This window comes from Atta colombica, unplaced genomic scaffold (assembly GCF_001594045.1).
Source record: "Atta colombica isolate Treedump-2 unplaced genomic scaffold, Acol1.0 scaffold96, whole genome shotgun sequence".
NCBI classification, from domain to species: domain Eukaryota; kingdom Metazoa; phylum Arthropoda; class Insecta; order Hymenoptera; family Formicidae; genus Atta; species Atta colombica.
The window spans coordinates 693,218-711,679 of record NW_017259590.1 but is presented as its reverse complement, the minus strand read 5'-3'; the positions used below and the strand labels follow the sequence as shown (position 1 = coordinate 711,679).

At 32.4% G+C, this 18,462-nt stretch overlaps 1 protein-coding gene across 1 annotated transcript in view; it reads right to left on the bottom strand.

The window, feature by feature from the left end:
* Positions 1-6,800: 6,800 nt before the first annotated feature.
* The window catches only part of LOC108693602 (cell adhesion molecule 2-like), a 31,530-nt gene continuing 19,868 nt past the window's right edge, over positions 6,801-18,462 (bottom strand). Inside the window, exons 2-6 of the mRNA XM_018202637.1 lie at positions 14,215-14,432; positions 11,859-11,994; positions 11,373-11,506; positions 9,987-10,251; positions 6,801-6,918 (exon numbers count right to left, since the gene is read on the bottom strand). Coding sequence (XP_018058126.1) covers positions 6,845-6,918; positions 9,987-10,251; positions 11,373-11,506; positions 11,859-11,994; positions 14,215-14,432 — 827 coding nt within the window. The 3' untranslated portion in view covers positions 6,801-6,844. The remainder of the gene's footprint in view (positions 6,919-9,986; positions 10,252-11,372; positions 11,507-11,858; positions 11,995-14,214; positions 14,433-18,462) is intronic.

Sequence of the window (18,462 nt, the reverse complement as noted above, 5' to 3'; positions counted from 1 at the left end):
ATATATATGTGTATATATAATATACATGTAACACAAACGCACATATTCTCTTACTTCTAAAAATAGCACGGCTTACAAAACGTGATTTTCAAGTTATTATCACGAATGAGTTAAATAAATATTCCTATCAATCAAAAGTTTAATATTCTTATCAAAATTCAAATATTTTTATCAATCAAAAACTTTTTATAAAGTTATCAACTTAACTTTATGAAAAGTCGTCAAAATTATTACAACCTAAAAAGATACTCAATAGTTTTTTTTAAGGGTTATGAAAATCTTGTTAATAGAATGTATTTCTTTTACCAATATTATTTGATTAATTAATAATTTTTATTAAATTGAAATTGATTTTTTCCTAGAAAATTTAATTTTTTAGTGAGAGAGTGATATATGTACATATAATATATGTGTATGTCTTATGTATGTATATATATTTATGTATATTATACAATAGTGTACTCTGTTGCGATCAGATTTTCATTTGCGATTACGCACAAAAGCTTACGATAAAGTCGAATCGATAGCGATGGATAAAGTGACCTTAATAGTGTTCACTAGGTAGCCATAACTAAACGGAAGAAATTTTATTTCAAATTATATTATCCAATAAATTTTGTTGATGAGTAGTATATTATCGATTATATCCAGTGAACCAGCATTCAGATAAAATTTCTACATAATATTTTGCTTTTTAAAGAAACCCTGCAACTCCATAAAAGTTTGTATAAAAAAGAGGTAAATAAATAAAGAGATAAATAAATTCCGTGAATGTTTAACGAACTTCATTTTTATAAAATTTTGTGTACCATGACAAACAAATAATGCAATGTTTTGCTCAAAGCAGTTCGATGCTTTTTTAAAATTCGATTCACGACAACAATTTAATTCTACCTGGTTTTATGAATACAAATTTACTGGAATGTCATGTTACATTTCGTATTCGCGTTATTGATCAACACCTGGTGTAATTCCCTTGCTTCGATGTCTAATCGAGAAAAAATACTGATTCAAGCGGCATTTGTTGATCGTCATTTGTTCAATGCTGGCTTGAATTATTGTTAATTATGAGAACACGTCGGGGACAAAGCTGAGTGTTTCTCTCCTTAGGCTCGGCCAGCGTGCGCTGTTGGGAACATTTCAATATCGATCGAAAATACGATAGTAATTTCGTACGCATGACATATATCCGATATGAGATTAACTATGCCTTACAATTAGTCAGAAGAGGGACGACAGCAACCCGATTAAGCGTTTCGCGTGGTTATTGAGCGGGATTCAACTCAATCGCGTTGCGATGTCTATGACTTACGCGCGGGGTCAGGGGGCCCCGATTTATACATATAACGAAAGGCTCACTTATAAAAGATCCGGAGCAAGTCGCGAGTTAGTTGTTGCAATGCCACATAATGAAACCTAACGAATCTAATGTTTGATAGAGATTTCCATGTTACAAAAAGTTTTCTTTTTAACACATCTTTTTTTTTGTATGTGTAGAACATTGTTGTGCCATATTATATTGTTCAGGCTCATTTCTATCAATGTAAATTTATTTTAATCTCTTTTTATAATTTTTTTTAGAAGAAGAAAAAAGAAAATTAAATTGAAATTAAAATTAGGATAACTTTGATCAAATTCTAATTAACGAGCATTATTTTATTAAGTAATATGAATAAAACTATTAAATCAATTAATAGAATTATAAAAAATATTAAGAATGATAAACTATATATTAGAGATTTTGTCTAAAATGATTTTATCGATTTGAGTTAATTGCTGATTAAGTTAATAATAAAAGCTGATTTAATTGATCAAAGGTACCTTTAAGAGAATCCGAAAATCATTTTATCGATTATTTTTCAAATAAATATTTTTTAAACTTTTTATATACGCCAGATTTAAAAATTCTTTTCCATAATTAAATTATAAACTGTAATGTAGTCCAAATCGATCGACTTTATGTCAAAAATGAAAAAAAGTTGAAAAATTACAGTTTTGTTATTGGCTTCTAACATCGACTCGTAATAATATTTGTTTTATATACAAGTTTATACTTCGTATGTATAAAACAATTTTGATTTGGACTAGGGATTACATGAATAAACAATGTTGAGTTTTTAGAATTAAGCTCAGATATTTAATATGAAAAATTAGTTAATCAGAATATTTGTACATGTGTGCGTGTGATATTGATGTAATAGTGTGTAATGATGTGTCAGTGACACATAAATTGTATGACCCATATTCTGTCGAATTCGAATCGTCTTTTATTGATAAAGGCTTTTAAGCATATAGGTTATGTTACAGATACTATATATATATTCTTAAAAGCTTTATCAATAAAAGAGGATTCAAAATATGAGTCTAAATTCTACTAAATTGGTAAATACTACATCGATATTATATATCTATATTCAAATTTCAGGCATATTGTTCTTTTATAGTAAAACTTAGCTTATTTCTACAAGTATAGTATTGTTCATTTAATTTCTATTGCAAATTATGGTTATTTTATACGTATAAAGTATAAAGCTTTTGTATAAAGCAAATATTGTTATGAGTCGACACTAGAAACCGATAATAATAAATGTAATTTTGCAATTTTTCCATTTTCCACAAAATTCAGTCCACATTGCATTATTGTCTCTACTTTAATTGTGAAAAAGGATTTATAATTTTATGTAAACAATAAAAAGATTATTGTATCTGAAAAATAATAGCATTTGATTGGTATTACAAACAATATACGCCTATTCAGAAATGTTTGAAAAAATCGATTTTTCAGAAATCATATTTTTTAAAAGTATATGATGTGCTATATGGGCCTGGAATATGTAACTCTGTAAGTTGAAAAATATTTAAATTGCATTTGAAACTTCAAACGAGTTTTCCTCAAAACTATTTTTTCAAAGTTGGTGAGCAAGATATCTCAAGAATCGTTGCACCAATTTATTTCTAACTTTGTGTTTCTTTAAACATTAAAATCTAATTTTTAAATTCATATTTAATCATTAAAAATCGAAAGATTTTTTTTCAATGTGTATTTTTTATTTTATGAACTAAAAGATATCCATTTTTTAAATAAAAATCGGTTAACTTTGAACAATTTCCATTTTGTCAGAATTTAATTTATCTATTGCTCGATTAAAGCATAGATAAATTCATATATTAACTAAATCTTTTTGAATTTTTTATTTTTAATGATCGAGTAGCATTGCTCATCACAAAACGCTTTTCGCCGAAAAACAACTTTTCAAACATTTGTTATGACTTTGTTATAAATTAATATTTTTGCATAAAAAAAATATAAAAATCTTGTCAAGAAAAATTCTTTAAATACAAAAACTTTTATACAAAATTGTATACATACATATATTTAAAAAAAAAAAAATTACAAAGATTCGATTTTTTTTTTTTCGACTTCGTGACTAGGTGTAACCCTTTAAGGGGATTCTAAAGTAAAGCCTAAACACCAACGAGAACGTTGTTGTCCGATAAATTGCGACACATTGATATATCTTTTTACACTACTACATCAATATCGCACATAAATTTTTATAGAACAATAACGTTTTAGAATTAGTCGTTTAATTGTAAGTTTAATTCTAAGATTTCCATGTTGTCTGTGACACAATTTCATAAGTACAGATTGTAAAACTTTTATATCACGCAAATGTTACGATACTATTAGCTCTGACGCCATATTGGACTAAGAAATGATAAAGAAAATGTCAATTTAAGTAATATTTTTCGTTTTCATATACTTTCACTAAACTCTATCTGATACGTGATCTAACAGATACGTGAAAGAAGAAAAAAGTAATTATTATATAAAAATTATTGCGTTTAGTTGGTAAAATAAACGACTTTAGGATTTTCTTAAGGAAATGTCTGAAATTCAATAATTTAATATCGTAATTTCTTTTTTCTTTTTTTACAGATTTGAAAATCCTTTTCCAGAATTAAAGTATACACATTAATACATGTCCATGAGATGGAGTTTAAGCTGAAAAAGGAAAAAAAAAATTTTTGTAATGACGTCTAGAGCTATTCTTATCGTGGCAACATTTGTTTTATATAAAAACTTTGCATTCTATCAGACTAGTAGTTTACATGAACAAACAACATCGATCTTAGAATTAGTCCGAATCCTTATGTAGATACCGGTCTTTTGACACCGAGCTGATTATTAAAAAGCAGATTATGGAAGTAAAATTTATTCTATCACCCATTTTTCCGTGTTTAGATTTAGATGATTTAATTCGATGAAAATGTGTTACGAAAAGACTATGTATAAAAGAACAATTTTTGGAAAACTTGTAAAATTTAGTTGAAACTTGGCACAAACGTTCCTTAGAGGGTCTAGATACTCATGATAACATTAAAATTTATGCGATAAAAAAGATGACTTTAGGATCCCCTTATCTACAATAATCTACTTTGATATGCATATCTGCAATCAGTTATGATGCTTTTTCTTAGCAACATTCGATATTCGGGCTATTTTTACCGACCGAAACTTACTAGAAATTAAAGATATAAATACATTCACAAGAGACTTCGCATATGTAATCATGTATTGCGGAATATAGTTTCTGATAAGTTGAAATTCTTATTCTCTGTTTCTAAGATTGTGCGCAATCTCTGATACACGAGCTGCGTTTCGTTATTCACTGCGAGTACTGGAAATATCTCATTTAATATATTAGGTGTACAACTTTGCTTCCGCCGTTTTTTTCCGAAATTCGAGGCTTTATTGTAAAAAACTGGTTATACATTTATGATTCAAAGTATTGTCCATCGCTGACCACTACTTTCTCCCATCTTTCGGGTAGCGTACGAATCCCGCGTCGAAAAAACTGGTCATCTTTTGAGGCTATCCACGAATCGATCCAATTTTTACTTCTTCATAAGACCGGAAGTGCTGGTCAGCCAAGTGCCATTGATCAAGTGATAATCAGAGGGAGCAACGTCTGGAGAATACGGCGAGGGGAGTAGGACTTCCCATTTCAACGTTTCCAAGTATGTCTTGATCACTTTCGCAACATGGGGTCGAGCATTGTCATGCTGCAAAATCACTTTATCGTGTCTCTCGTTGTATTGCGGCCGTTTGTCTTTCAATGCTCGGCTCAAACGCATCAATTGCGTTCGATACCGATCGCCTGTGATTGTTTCAGTCGGTTTTAACAGTTCGTAATACACTACGCCGAGCTGGTCCCACCAAATACAGAGCATGACCTTGGAGCCGTGAATATTCGGAAAACGGCGGAAGTAAAGTTGTACACCTAATACGTAACGTGAACTATAGATTTTCAGTATTCATAGAATAATGAAACGTAATCATGATTAATAAAATAATCGAAAGAAACGTAAAAATGGTAAAAATGGAAAAATTTTTTTGCTGCATATTGCAAAGTAAATTAATTTTTTGTGAGATTAGATATTTAAAATTATCGAAATCAAATTAGATGTTAATTATTAATTTCACGAAATAATTTCTCTTATGAATAAATCTTCAGTTTTTTTTTGAAGTTGTATACAGATGATTTGTCGATCGATGTATGAACATAAAAAAATCACTCGCGACTGCTCTTGTGGTTATTATAATTATTAATTCTGTTTTATATAGACAAATCGCTGAGATGCAGGGTGGATGTAGGAAATAGACAATAGCGATTCCAATGAAAGCGTATTCGTGGGGTCCAAGTTTACCCAAGAAGATTATTCGGTTTTGGGAAGATCATCCGGCTGTCGCGAGTGGACGCGATCGTTGGATGAATAGAAATGATATGTTGTGAAAATAGAAAAACTTTGTAAAAATCGTAGTAAGAATAACATCGTATCTCCTAAGCGATATACAAAAGACGTCGCCTTCTGTGATGTTTCCCGCTAAAAAGATTTTGGACGATCTAAATGAACGCGCGGGGAATCGATCAGCCGATCGTTCGTCTTGCGCGCGCATGAGAATACATTTATAGAGCCTAGAACGCACGTTTGTAGGGTAACTATCCCTATGACTGTATTGTTATTAATGTGTCTTTGTATTTAAATAAGTCATAAAGAAAAGCACGAATAAATAAAAAAAAAGTATTTTTTTTATTAAGTTAAATTATCTATAGTAGTACACGATACCAAAGTTAATATTCTATTTTTTAACTATTAGAATATAGAATAAATATTTATTCGAGAGATATGAGGAATTTATGTGAGTTCAGTGATATAGCAACATTTTAAGTTTGTCCTTTATTAGTGTGCTTTGTATTGGAGTTGAGAACGTTTAATTGCGAGTGTACATTGAAACTGTAAGTATAATTAAAATAATAATTTACGCAATATTAATTTAAACAATTAGATAATTAGATTATATCTATTATCTGTTTTAGTAATTATATAAAATGAGTCAAATGCAGATAAGCATACAATTTGAGGACACGTTAATAGGACACTAATAAGGACAAAAACATTTTTTTTTGTTTTTATAAAAAATAAAATATTTTTTTAGATTAAACAAAATTATAAGAAAACGAAATATTAAAAAACTGATACCTACTGATTTCAAGCAGATAAGATTAAAACTATAATATTTAATAATTAATTTAGTAATGAATAAGTTAAAGGCACACTAAGAGGGATAACTACCCTAATTGTAGATTTTATCGTACGCCACGACGACGTGTAAATGGACGTGTACACTTATTATATGCATATTTGTATCGCTTTATTTTATGCGAATTAGTAGTAGATAGGGTGAAACCGATCTCTCCTAACGTTTATATGATTAGCAATGTGGAAAAAGAAAAGAAAAGGGAGAAGAAAAAAAAGGAAAAAGAAACGTTCGTTATTATTATCGCGCGACTGCGATCGATGTGATCAGAGCAACGATGAGGATCATCCATTGGACTGCAACACTCGTGGATCCTGGAACATTAAAGACGAATCTTCGTTAGCTTCTTTCTTTATTATTTTTTTTTTTTTTTCTGAAAAGTCACTAATTGCCTTTGTTCACGAGAATAAAAATGTCTCGGTTCGGATATAGAGCTTTGGCATCCAAATTCTTTTTTGACATTGAAAAATTGGACTGATAAAATTTTTTAAAAATACTAAAAATTGAAAAATATATTTATACAAAATGCTCAAAAATAAAGATTCGTAGATTCCTCGAAGAGGAAGGGATAAGAATTTAAGCGAAGGATAAGTAGATATGAAAAAGTAATTATCAGGATAGATACAGAAGGATACGAGAATAAGGAAAAATGTTAACGCTAACTTACATGAAAACTGTGTAATACTTGAGTACTTCAATGTGATATTAATGTAAATTAGTGTGTCTGATTAGAAAACTGATACTTAGAATACAAAAGATGAAAAAAGACTATAGGTTTAGATAATAGTAGAATAAGATTTAATTATTAGTTTTTAATTAGCTATTAATTGTCATAAATAATATTACCAGATATTAATTACGTAGAGATTAAGAGAAGAAATTGTAAATTAAACCTCTTCTTGACATATAAACTGAAGTAGTAAATATTCTATTCTATTCTAATATAGTTGTTGACGATGTACTCGCATAAGAGACAGAATCTCTACTCGCTGAGGATTGTAGCGAATTTGCGATGTGCATCCTTTAAACGGCTAATTTGGACGCCGAACTATATCCCACGTATTCATTTCGTGGAGCCCGAGGCTCGTTCTTGCCGTAATTTAATTCGGGATTTGAATACAGTGTGGCTGTAATTAATCAGTTTTTATTGCGAGACCCGGGCAATAACACTATGGCGGATTAAAGCATCGAGTAATTAGTTCCCGTTGTGATTAATGCCGCATGTACGGCCACAAGGATTCGTTTCAATACTTAGGGCTTTAGTCCGATAACTCCTCATTACTTGTGACCAGGCTTTTCGATATCCAAAAATGAATTTCCCTCGCGTAATATTACATAAATGTCGTCGTGTTTTAAAATGCCGTTTACTAGGAAACAAATAACTCCCAATTAACTTGAACTTTAAAGATACAATTGATATTTTGATGTAGTAAATGAAAAACTTTGCTTATTTTATTAGATATGGATCATCCAGGTAGAGACAACAAATTATACATCAAACATAAAGAATAGATTAAAACTGTATAAAAATCAACAGTTGAAATAACTGCAGAGTAGTGTTAAGATCTCATCAATGTAATGTGTGAGGTACATTAATTTTATGTCAGAAATTGGAAATAATTTGATACTTGTAACCGTTCCCGTTACAGTTACTTTTTTGACAACGAATTGGTAACGGAATTACCTTTCTTTGAATTTTATGGTTACTTTTTATATTTTATATTTATTTATAACATAATTTTTTTATATTTTGATTGTAATTTTTTATATTTCAATCTTCAATCTTTGAACTGAAATCATCATAATTTATTCAATATCATTTTATATAATACCTCAAGATGTTAATAGGATAATACTGTGTGACTAGTTTATGACGTCTTAAAAATGCCGTAAACCAATATCACAGAGCTGTATTAACTTAAGAACAACTTTATTAGGAATATTTTAAATTTGACAGAAGTAATGTCATTTATTACAAAATTTAATTTAATTAGGAATACTTTAAATTTGACAGAAGTGATTACAAAAGTTATTACAAAATTTATTGTGAAAAATATCACCTCAATCAAATTATGTTTCAAAAATAAAAATCTAATCGGTGCGTGATTTGTAGAATTAGATATGCATATGTATATAAATTCATTCTAAAATATTATTATGTACAACAAGTTCTAACTCGGACCGAAAAAGCATTTTTCTCCTTAGATGTGTTTTTTTAGACATATCGATCTATAGTATCTTATTATTATTTATTACTTTTATTAATATTTAAATAAAAAATATTGTAAAATTTTTTTAGATTAATCTTATTTCAGTAAGAAAATAATAAAAAAGTAATAAAGTGATACTTTTTAAGTAACAGTAAACGATAACAAGTTACTTTTGAGAATCTGTAACTAGTAAAAAAAAACTTTCCAATTCCTGCAACTGGTCTTATTATATAGTTAAAATACTTGTAGATTTTTCTTTTTGTCCATCCTTTTCTCCAAGATTATTACAATATTCAGGATAGTTTTTAATAGTGTCATCACAATTAATTAATGACTGTATATATAAAAATGATGCCTGTACCGTAGGTTGCATAAATTCGCCATTAACGAGCATTCGTTGAAAATATGTAGATAAATTTGGGTAAATGGTTCAAGTTGTAAAATATTACCGGCGAAAATTAATAAAGTCTTTTAATACAGTAGATTAATTAACACGTTACACATGTGTATGCACAATTACGAAATTATCTATTATACGATCGGAGTAAACTCGTAAAAAATCTTTTATATTAGCGTAAAAAAAGAAGGGATAAACAAAATACGCCATAATATTTTGGCATGAGTGCATTCGCTCCTCAGTATATCGAATCCGACAGCGGAATAATCTTACGAGTTTCAAATGTTATTTTGAGGATTTCTAACCCTCCTTTCTGCGTAGAGTTTGACCTAAGTGAATTTTTTGTCGTCCGCACCCCTGCTCGTAATCGATAATTTATCGTAATTGCAGGCTTCAGAGATTTGAAGGGGTTTAAAAAATCGCGAGGGTGCGAAAGCGCTTCTAGAGAGAAAGAGGGGCGCGTTACGAGAGAAAATTGTAAGTGACACGAAAAGTAACAGCGGGAGAGGGAAATAACTTTCTAATTGAACGTATAACGTTTTATCCTCCGTAACGAAACTACAGGACTAGCTACGATTTCGCTAATTACGATTATACCAATAATCAACGTCGGTGCAACTGGACCTTAATGATTTTAACTTGCACTACCAACTTTTAGACAAGGTAAAAGTTGAATTCAGTATTCGGGTTAATCGATAAAATGAAGGAAACGTTGCACAATTGTGATATTGGTATAGGTAGGAAAGTAATGGATGATATTCGAGGAGAAGCTTACCGTTCGTCAAATCCTCGCGAGTATGGCTCTGTGCCCGGGTCTCGCGACTCTCCATTATAGGCGTTTTCAGAATGCTCTCGTCGCCCTCCACGCTCTCTTCGTTGCTCTGTAGATAGACCGTGGCTATTGTGGCCAAGCACTTTAGCTTCATGTCGCCTCGCCTGAAATGCTTGTTCGCGACGCGGAATTTCAGACCGAGTCTCGCGGTCTCCAGGCCATTCCCTTCGTTGACAACATTGGGCCCTATCAGGTAGTCGGTGTTAACCTGAAAGCGTGATGCGTTTTTACAACGATCCGTGTCAAGACTATTTTTAAAGGCATCGTGACATTTCGCACTCAGAAAAAACTAACTGTACAAGTTTTATATTATGTAGAATTAATGTTTTCAATGTGTACATTATAAACATGTGAAACTTGTACAGTTATATTTATATAATTGCATTTACTATTCTTTTTCTCTCAGTGCGCGTGATCGATTGTTGCGATGAACGTCCCGCGCGGGGCAGAGGATTGGGATTGAGCAATTAGATACATTTTTATTTAGAACGTAGACTCGCGATCCGGGTTACGCAGCATCGACGGCACCAATTAGGCGGGAGATGGAAAACAGATACGCGATTCTGTAGAATGCAATTTGAAAACAATTAAGAACGAGAGATTGCGCTCTTTTGATCCCGGATGCAAATTTTTTTCGTGAAACCAATTACGTGAAATTGCATGAAGCACCGAAGCAAGATTCTAATTATTGCACGATAATGATAATAACATTCATCAGCAACGCGTGCGCGCGCGCTGTACGTGCAGGCAAAGTTATTTTAAAGTTAATCTTTAATTCGGTTAAGCTATGCGTCCGCAGGGAGGAAAATTTCGCTAGAATATAACGCGGTAACGAATTTTCTAAAAAAAAAAAAAGACCCGGAGAGTTCCGTAAATATTAACGATACATAAACGGGATTGAATAAATGGAAAATACATAAATGTTATGGATTTGAAATCGATATTCAATGTTGACACGAGAGACAGTCGACGTTTCAACTTTAATTGGGGACGCTGACTGGTATTTTATCAAAATAAATTTTAAATTAGAACATTATCGGAGAATATTTTTCGAGATTAACGCAAATGGACACGCGCGCGACGCGCATACACGTCTTTGTGATGAAAACAGAGCGGAACAAAGCTTTGATTTATTTAACAAATTGCATATACGGCAACTTCGTTGTGCTTCATTTTTCTCTTTTTCCTCTCCTCTCTCTCTCTCTCTCTCTCTCTCTCCATCTCTCTTTCTTTTTAAGTACACATTTCATCGCGTCGGTTGAAAAAGTTTAGTGAAGCGTGAAACAAAGGTTATAATTATTTCGTCGACAGTTTAAGTGTCTCACTTACCGGCTCGTCGTTGATGAACCAAGACAATAGCGCAGGTGGTTTAGAAGGTGCCGACGTGCAGTTCATGTGAACGACATCGCCGACTTGATACTTGGAACGACCACCGGTTATCTGCGGTCCTTCGTTAGGTAGAACTGAAACGTTGCCATGACCCTTTCTAGTGCTATTGTCACTACCCTCGGATTAGATTCTCCTTATCTCACCGCGCGCATTTACTGTACGTATTCATTTATCTGGTTTCGTTTCTCGCTTTAAATTACGTTAAAATAATCACCGTCGCTCTAATGCAGTTTACTTAAGAATAAAAATTTTCTCTGTCTATTTTAGATTATTCGAAGATTTCGATCTTCTGTTTATCGATAACATCGATATTTGAATACAGTCGCGGGACTTAAAAAGAATTGCTTTCAAGTCTTTTCAGAATTTTCTAGTACAATCTCAGCTTAATCGTACATGTTCGCTCTTATTTTCCATGACAATACTTACCAACTACAGTCATGTCCCCGTGATCAGAGACCGTCTCAAAGGCGGGTGCTTCGCCCGACACCTCGCATCGATATCTCCCCGAGCTCGTCAGATTCACGTTGTTCAAGACAACCGAACTCTCAGTGGACTCGTCCCTCTGAATGCAAATTCGCGATTACAAGCTGCTGCGCCCGATCGAGTGTGATGCGGGGCCTGCGCGATGCACGCAATGAACTAACCAGATTCTATCAGATTCGAACAAAAAGCTTCTCGCCGTGAGAGATATACAAAGTGTATTGTGCCTCTAGTTTAAACGCAAATAAAAAAAGAGAAGTTAAAAAAACTTCTCTGTAATAAATGAAAAAATTGACCGAGAAATGATCAAGAAGAAATAATAAACGAGGTTATATTCAAAGCGGATCTTGGTATTTACAATAATATTTTTGCGTGAATCTTTCAATTTCTAGTTCGAATAATAGTTGTGCGCTCGATATTTTTTACAATTAATTGTTTACTTCATTTTAAAAACGCTTTCCTAGTCTTTAGTATCAAGGTGTTGTCAATATAATGCCTTTGCGAATCAATATTATCATCAAAATCATATTATAAAAGACGTCAAAATAAAGTTAGTCCTAAAAATAATCATAGGATCAATGGATATATTTATGACGAGAAATACATAATATGTTATGTAAGTTAAGATAGATTATTTTTCTGTGGAAATAATAAGTAATATGTTTAAAATCTTTCCGAAGAATTATAGCATAAGATAACCTGGACTTTATATGTTCTGATAGTACCCACTATGTTCTACTTGCTGTTTGTGTGTAATTACACAGTGACCTCAACAGCAAGAGTAAATCGTGCTGACTCAATTGTATCAGTTTATTGCTCAGTTTGTTTATTCTGTTATTGTCAGTAAAGCAAAATGTAAAACGTCGTGGTCATAATATAATATCTCGTAAATAACTAATTTTATAACTATCAAGAAAAGATTATTAATTTGTGATTCATTTTATTGTAGTTCTGTATTTATACTTTACAACATTGTATTTCATTTACATTTTTGCCATAACGTTTTGGTTAGGAGAGAGAAGAGTAAAACCAATACGCCAATTTAAATATGCTGAATTTGCACACATTCTTGTAACGTTTTTTGATACTTTCATTATTCTCATTCATGAAATTTAATTCATGCTAAATATTGTGTAAGATAAGTAGATAATTAAATAAGTTACAGATAGCTCAATTGTTTTGAAAATAATACTTTGTTATATATTTTTGCATATCAATCAACATATCGATATGTCAATATATCAACATATCAATAAGTTAGTAAACTTATAAAAGTAACATTGGATTATTTCATTTTCCATTTTTAAACTTTTTTTTTTTTAAATAAAAAACAGGGAAATATATTTTTTTCTTAAAATATTCACATCTATGTAAATATTTTTAAATGTTCTTTATGTTCAGAAATGTTTTCTTTTTTAAATTTAACCATTATTTACTATTTTGGACTTAGTAAAAAATGAGAAAAAAATCGCAAAACTTAGACTATATAAGGTTTGATCTAAAAATTTTTCGCTGTACACGATGTCATTGACAAAATTTGAGTAGAGTAAAATTTTGAGTAATTTGAGATGAAATAGGTAAAAAGTGGCGTAAATAACTGTATACTTATTTATTCGAAATTATAGCCTATAACAAAGATAGCAATTAATAATGTTATCCGTTACTTATTTATTAAATATAACTTAAATGACATTAAGTCGTCGTATAATGATAATATCTTACTATTTGGGTTATTAACATCTCTGTATTATTAAATTGTTTGTCAATTTAATTTCTGATATTCCAGCTTTAATTTAGAATTATGTTTCACTCCGTTTCAAGACCGATAAATAATAATCGACGCGAATGCGCGCTCGAATTGGAAATTGAGATCCACGGATATATTATAAGCATAAGATCCGCTTTGATTGAATCTCTTTGATTCAGTCTCTTTTACTTATTTACGTTTAAAAAAAAACTATTACATTTTCTTTCACGTTCGAGCATCACGTAGCTTATTCATCGTTAATCTCAATTAAATATTAAAGTGATTAAATAAATATTGTGTCTACTAGAGATGCTTAAATTTAACGAAGGATCGATACTTTTATCCGTCTGTTATTCTCGATAGCGTTTGAATATTTAAACTAATTATAAGTAGGTATGTCAAATACTCCAATTAATATAAACGCCAGAATATTACGCTTCGTAAGAGGATAGTTGTTGAAAACTGACTGTTCTCGCTATCGTGCGGAGAAGGTCAGGACTCCATTCGGCGCTATTCTAAGCATCCCTAGTAGGTATTTCGCAAACTCGCACTCACGTTTACGTTTACGCCAGGCACCGGGAACGTTAGCACCATGGGCGCGTCTCTGGGTGTATAGCGATAAAATTCGTGGCCGTCCTTGTACCACTTCACGGAGTACAATAGCTCTTTGTCCAAGTTAAAGTTGCACTGCATGCGCACCGTCTCATTCAGCACGACGTGCTCCGGTATCTGCAGGGACGTCATGCGTAGGGCGACGACGACGACGACGACGCCTGTAAAAGATTTCAGATTGCGGTTGCGGGAGGATTGCGCGGCGCGCAAGTAGACCCTATGGGATCTAGAGTCTCACCCCCATAGAGTTTCAACCCGCACAGCTGTAGTTGCAGCTGCCTGGGAACTTTGCGAACTCACGTGGGACCATGACGAGGAGGGGAGAGGGGAGAGAGAGAGAGAGAGAGAGCTTCTGTGAGCTTTTTGTTATGATCGCGAGTTACTTCATTATTCCGAGTTATAATTTCAATCTTCAACATTGCACACGACGCGCGATCAGTTGGATGATAATATTTGTATGCGTAATGAGTGCAGCAAAGTTTGCCAACAGTGAGTCACATGTGATTCATTGTAACAAGCGCTTTTTGAATCATACAATGTGATTAATACTCTCTGCGTATGCTTAATAAGAATAATATATACCCTCTGGAATCACTTGTGTTATTTGGAAATTAAAAGGCACAAGAATAAATAATATCACACGTGAAAAATGTACATCTTTACAGATTCATTTTCGTTATATATTTTCTTTGTATTTATCGTTCTCTATATTTACGAATATAATTTATATTCCTATAAGGTGTAGGAGACACAGCTGAAATGAATTGAATTTAATAGAACCGAGTATTCTTCCTAGACTCGTGATTGCATGTCGAAGAATTGGAAATCGCCATGACTTCGATATCGACTTCGGGGAATAATTGATAATCGAAGAACCACGTCGAAAGCGAGTTCACGTATGTTGTTTTAAAATTACAATGGTCTTCGAGATATTGGAATTTCCTTGACAATACAGTTCTCCGTGCGTGTTTCTTAAGATGTAGCTTTAAGCATGCGGACACAAATGCACAGCATATACGTGTATATTAAATGACTTACACTTGGAGAAGAAGACATAGGTGATGACAAGTATAAAAGTCACAAATGTATGCGAGTTTTATATATGTAAAATTAACGTACATAATTTAAGTATGTACATACATAATTAACTGATGAAAATTTTTTCACCTTTTCAGGGAAACTTAATTTTTTTATATTATTTAAGTATTAAGATCTACTTTGGATTGGTAAGATCTTTCTGTTACTTATTGTATGTTTACATTGTCGTCTCACGACGATGACACTTTGTCAATTTTTTGAGTTATGTCACTCTTTTAAAGTAAGGAAATAATATAAAACTTGTATACTATTATAATTTTTTAAAATTATGAATAGATATTTTGAAAACAATTGAGTACGGATCAATTGAATACCGTTCTGCTCCTAAAAAAACTTGTGAGATGGGTGCCCGTGAAAGCTCGGCAATGGGCGTCATTTTTTTGCTGAGAGCGGATATTTAAAATCGAGCGATATAAATAAATGATCCCCGTTTACACAGTGAGGATTAAAAAGCGACATCGAATTTTTAGATCCGGCTTACTCAAATCTATTATTTATAGTGTGATGTTTTCATCTCTCTAATGTTTTTTAATATTGTTGACAGTGTAATTTATGTATGCGAACGATCCTCATTTGGTCTGTAATTGTCCAACTAGCAATATAGCACGTTATGTAAGTTTTCTTGTAATGCTTTAATTATTATTTATTAAGTAATCACCGAAAAATTATTTTGTCTAGTAAGTCTGGAAATTTGATAACTGTGTGGATGAAGAAGTTAATAGTCAGTCTTATACACGCCACGTTTCACTGTTAGATTGTAGATTGTATTAAAAACATCGATATTGAACGTAATGTACATTAATAATTTTGTCGTAAGATAATCTCTATAGATAGATTTGATAATGGTCATCTTTTAATGGTTTAATGAATTATTACACTGAAGAGAATCGAAACGTATGGAATATTATATTGGATACATGTTATGGATAATTATATTCGAATAAAGTCGAATACATCAATGTCAGCTTTTATTGGCATTTCTCATTTATTGATTTATTTTGTCAAAGCCTATATAATCTCTCAACTTGTTGAATAACAATAAATAATTTTAAAATAGTTTCTTCAATATTATTAAAATTAATAATATTATAGTGTTAGAATTAATGTACATACATCATAAAGTCGAATAATATTTTATATTTGTTGCTAATGTTGCTATTACTATTGTCTTTCTCTTTTGTAAATGCAGATTGGTGATCTTTCAGTCATAAACAGCAGCATTCTAGTTGAAAAGCGTATTGGTTTTTTTATTTAATTGAAAAATTTTCCATTTCTAGATAGATATATATCTTGCTCACGGCCGATTTTTCACAAATTTTAATTGAAAAGGAGTTTAATTTGAAGCACAATCGTCAAGATACATAGCATCAGCAAATTGAAAGCTGGTAATAGTCTGGCTTTTGCGAGTCAATTTTCGCAAAGAAAAAATCGACCGCGAGTTTACCGAAATTTTTTGGAGAGAGAAAATGTCCGGATCAGTCCGTGTGTACAAAGTTTGTTGCAACCGCGAATTGCAAACATCCAAGCTTTCCGTGCCGTAATTGTGGTCGAACGCAGTAATGAAGTAAAGCGCGCGAGATGCGTTTATCGAAATTCTTTTTGCACACGCACGTGCCTTTTAATCATGCTGAGCGCTTTTGTAAAATAATATGATCAGAATAGGAAAAGAGGGACGAGTCATGATGCCTCGCCTTCATAAACACAACGTGATCATTAATTAGTTTTCCCCGTGTCATTAATTAGTTTTTCCTTCGCGCTGGGAGAAACCGGGACTCGATGATTACGTTAATCGCGTCAATGTTCGCTGTGTTTAAAATTCTGACGATGATGTATCTTAAATTAAGTCCGCTAATGAGTGGACCAATGGATGGGATGAGATTGCCCGTTTATATTATCGGCTCTTATCGTGGCTATTCGTGCGCGCGTTGCGCACGCGTTGTCATTGATTCGATAAGCATCAGGGTCACGCAACGCGACGTATCACACGTTCTGGCATCGCTATTAGAACCGCCTGAACGCGAATACTCTTATTAAGGGTAATTAATTTTTTTTCTTTCACGTCTCGGTTCAATGGTCCTTGTCAGGCACTCGTGTAATGCGTGTAAAACCATATCCAGATCAAACGAACGAGCGCGATCAAACACGAACGTTTGCTTTAACGTGAGCGACCGTACCTAGTGATACCGTTTGCAACTCACACGAATTGTTTGAATTTTTTTTTTTGCGTTTCGGAACAAATATTTCTTCAACGAGAATCAAATTTATGTCGAGATACATTCCGCTGAAAGTGGAAGCTGACAATGAATCGCGTGTTTTTAAAATAAAATCCTTTTTATTGCCATTATCTAAATATTTTAAATTAATTTAAAATTTCATTGAATAGATATCGTTATTCTTTTTACTTTAAATTTGATCATTTGCAATTGAAAGAATTAGGAAGGAATGAGTCACTCGTATATGTACATACATCAATACGCCCGACATTTGTTTCGTTTCGCGAACATGTGTACTTACGAGAGAGTGTTGGGAGAAAATCTGGAAAAATATCGGGAAAATATCCCCACGTCTGACCGCATCGGGGTAAACCGGAGTCGAATTTCCAAGCGCACCAGGTGTAAGTTTCCCTGTTGCAATCTTGTCTCGCACCTGATACGCCTCACGATTTTTTGCTTCCATTGTGTCCTGACTGGCGGAAAAGATTGCGAGTCTTATTTATCGGTCATGACATTGTCAAGTTTGGGTAGCTAAGGGAACGTGCAATGAGGACCTTTTCTATCGTTTTCTCGCGTTTCTCTCACTATATCTCTCTTCTGCCTCCTGTTATGCTTTGTATTTCGAAGGCGTAAAGCGTGACAAGATTAACGAGATAAAGGGATCTGAAAAGGCGTTTTATTTCTCGCCATTTCGTTTATACCACGAGCGAGATGATGGTGTTAGGTGGCGGAATAGAATGCGACCGTATATTGTACACACCGTGAACAAACTTTAGTATCGCGGATTCCTCGAATGTCTAGGAAGGCATTACGCATTAAATTTCAACAAGTAACGTTTAATTTCTTAATATCTTTGTTCAGTTAAATCTTCTCAGACAAT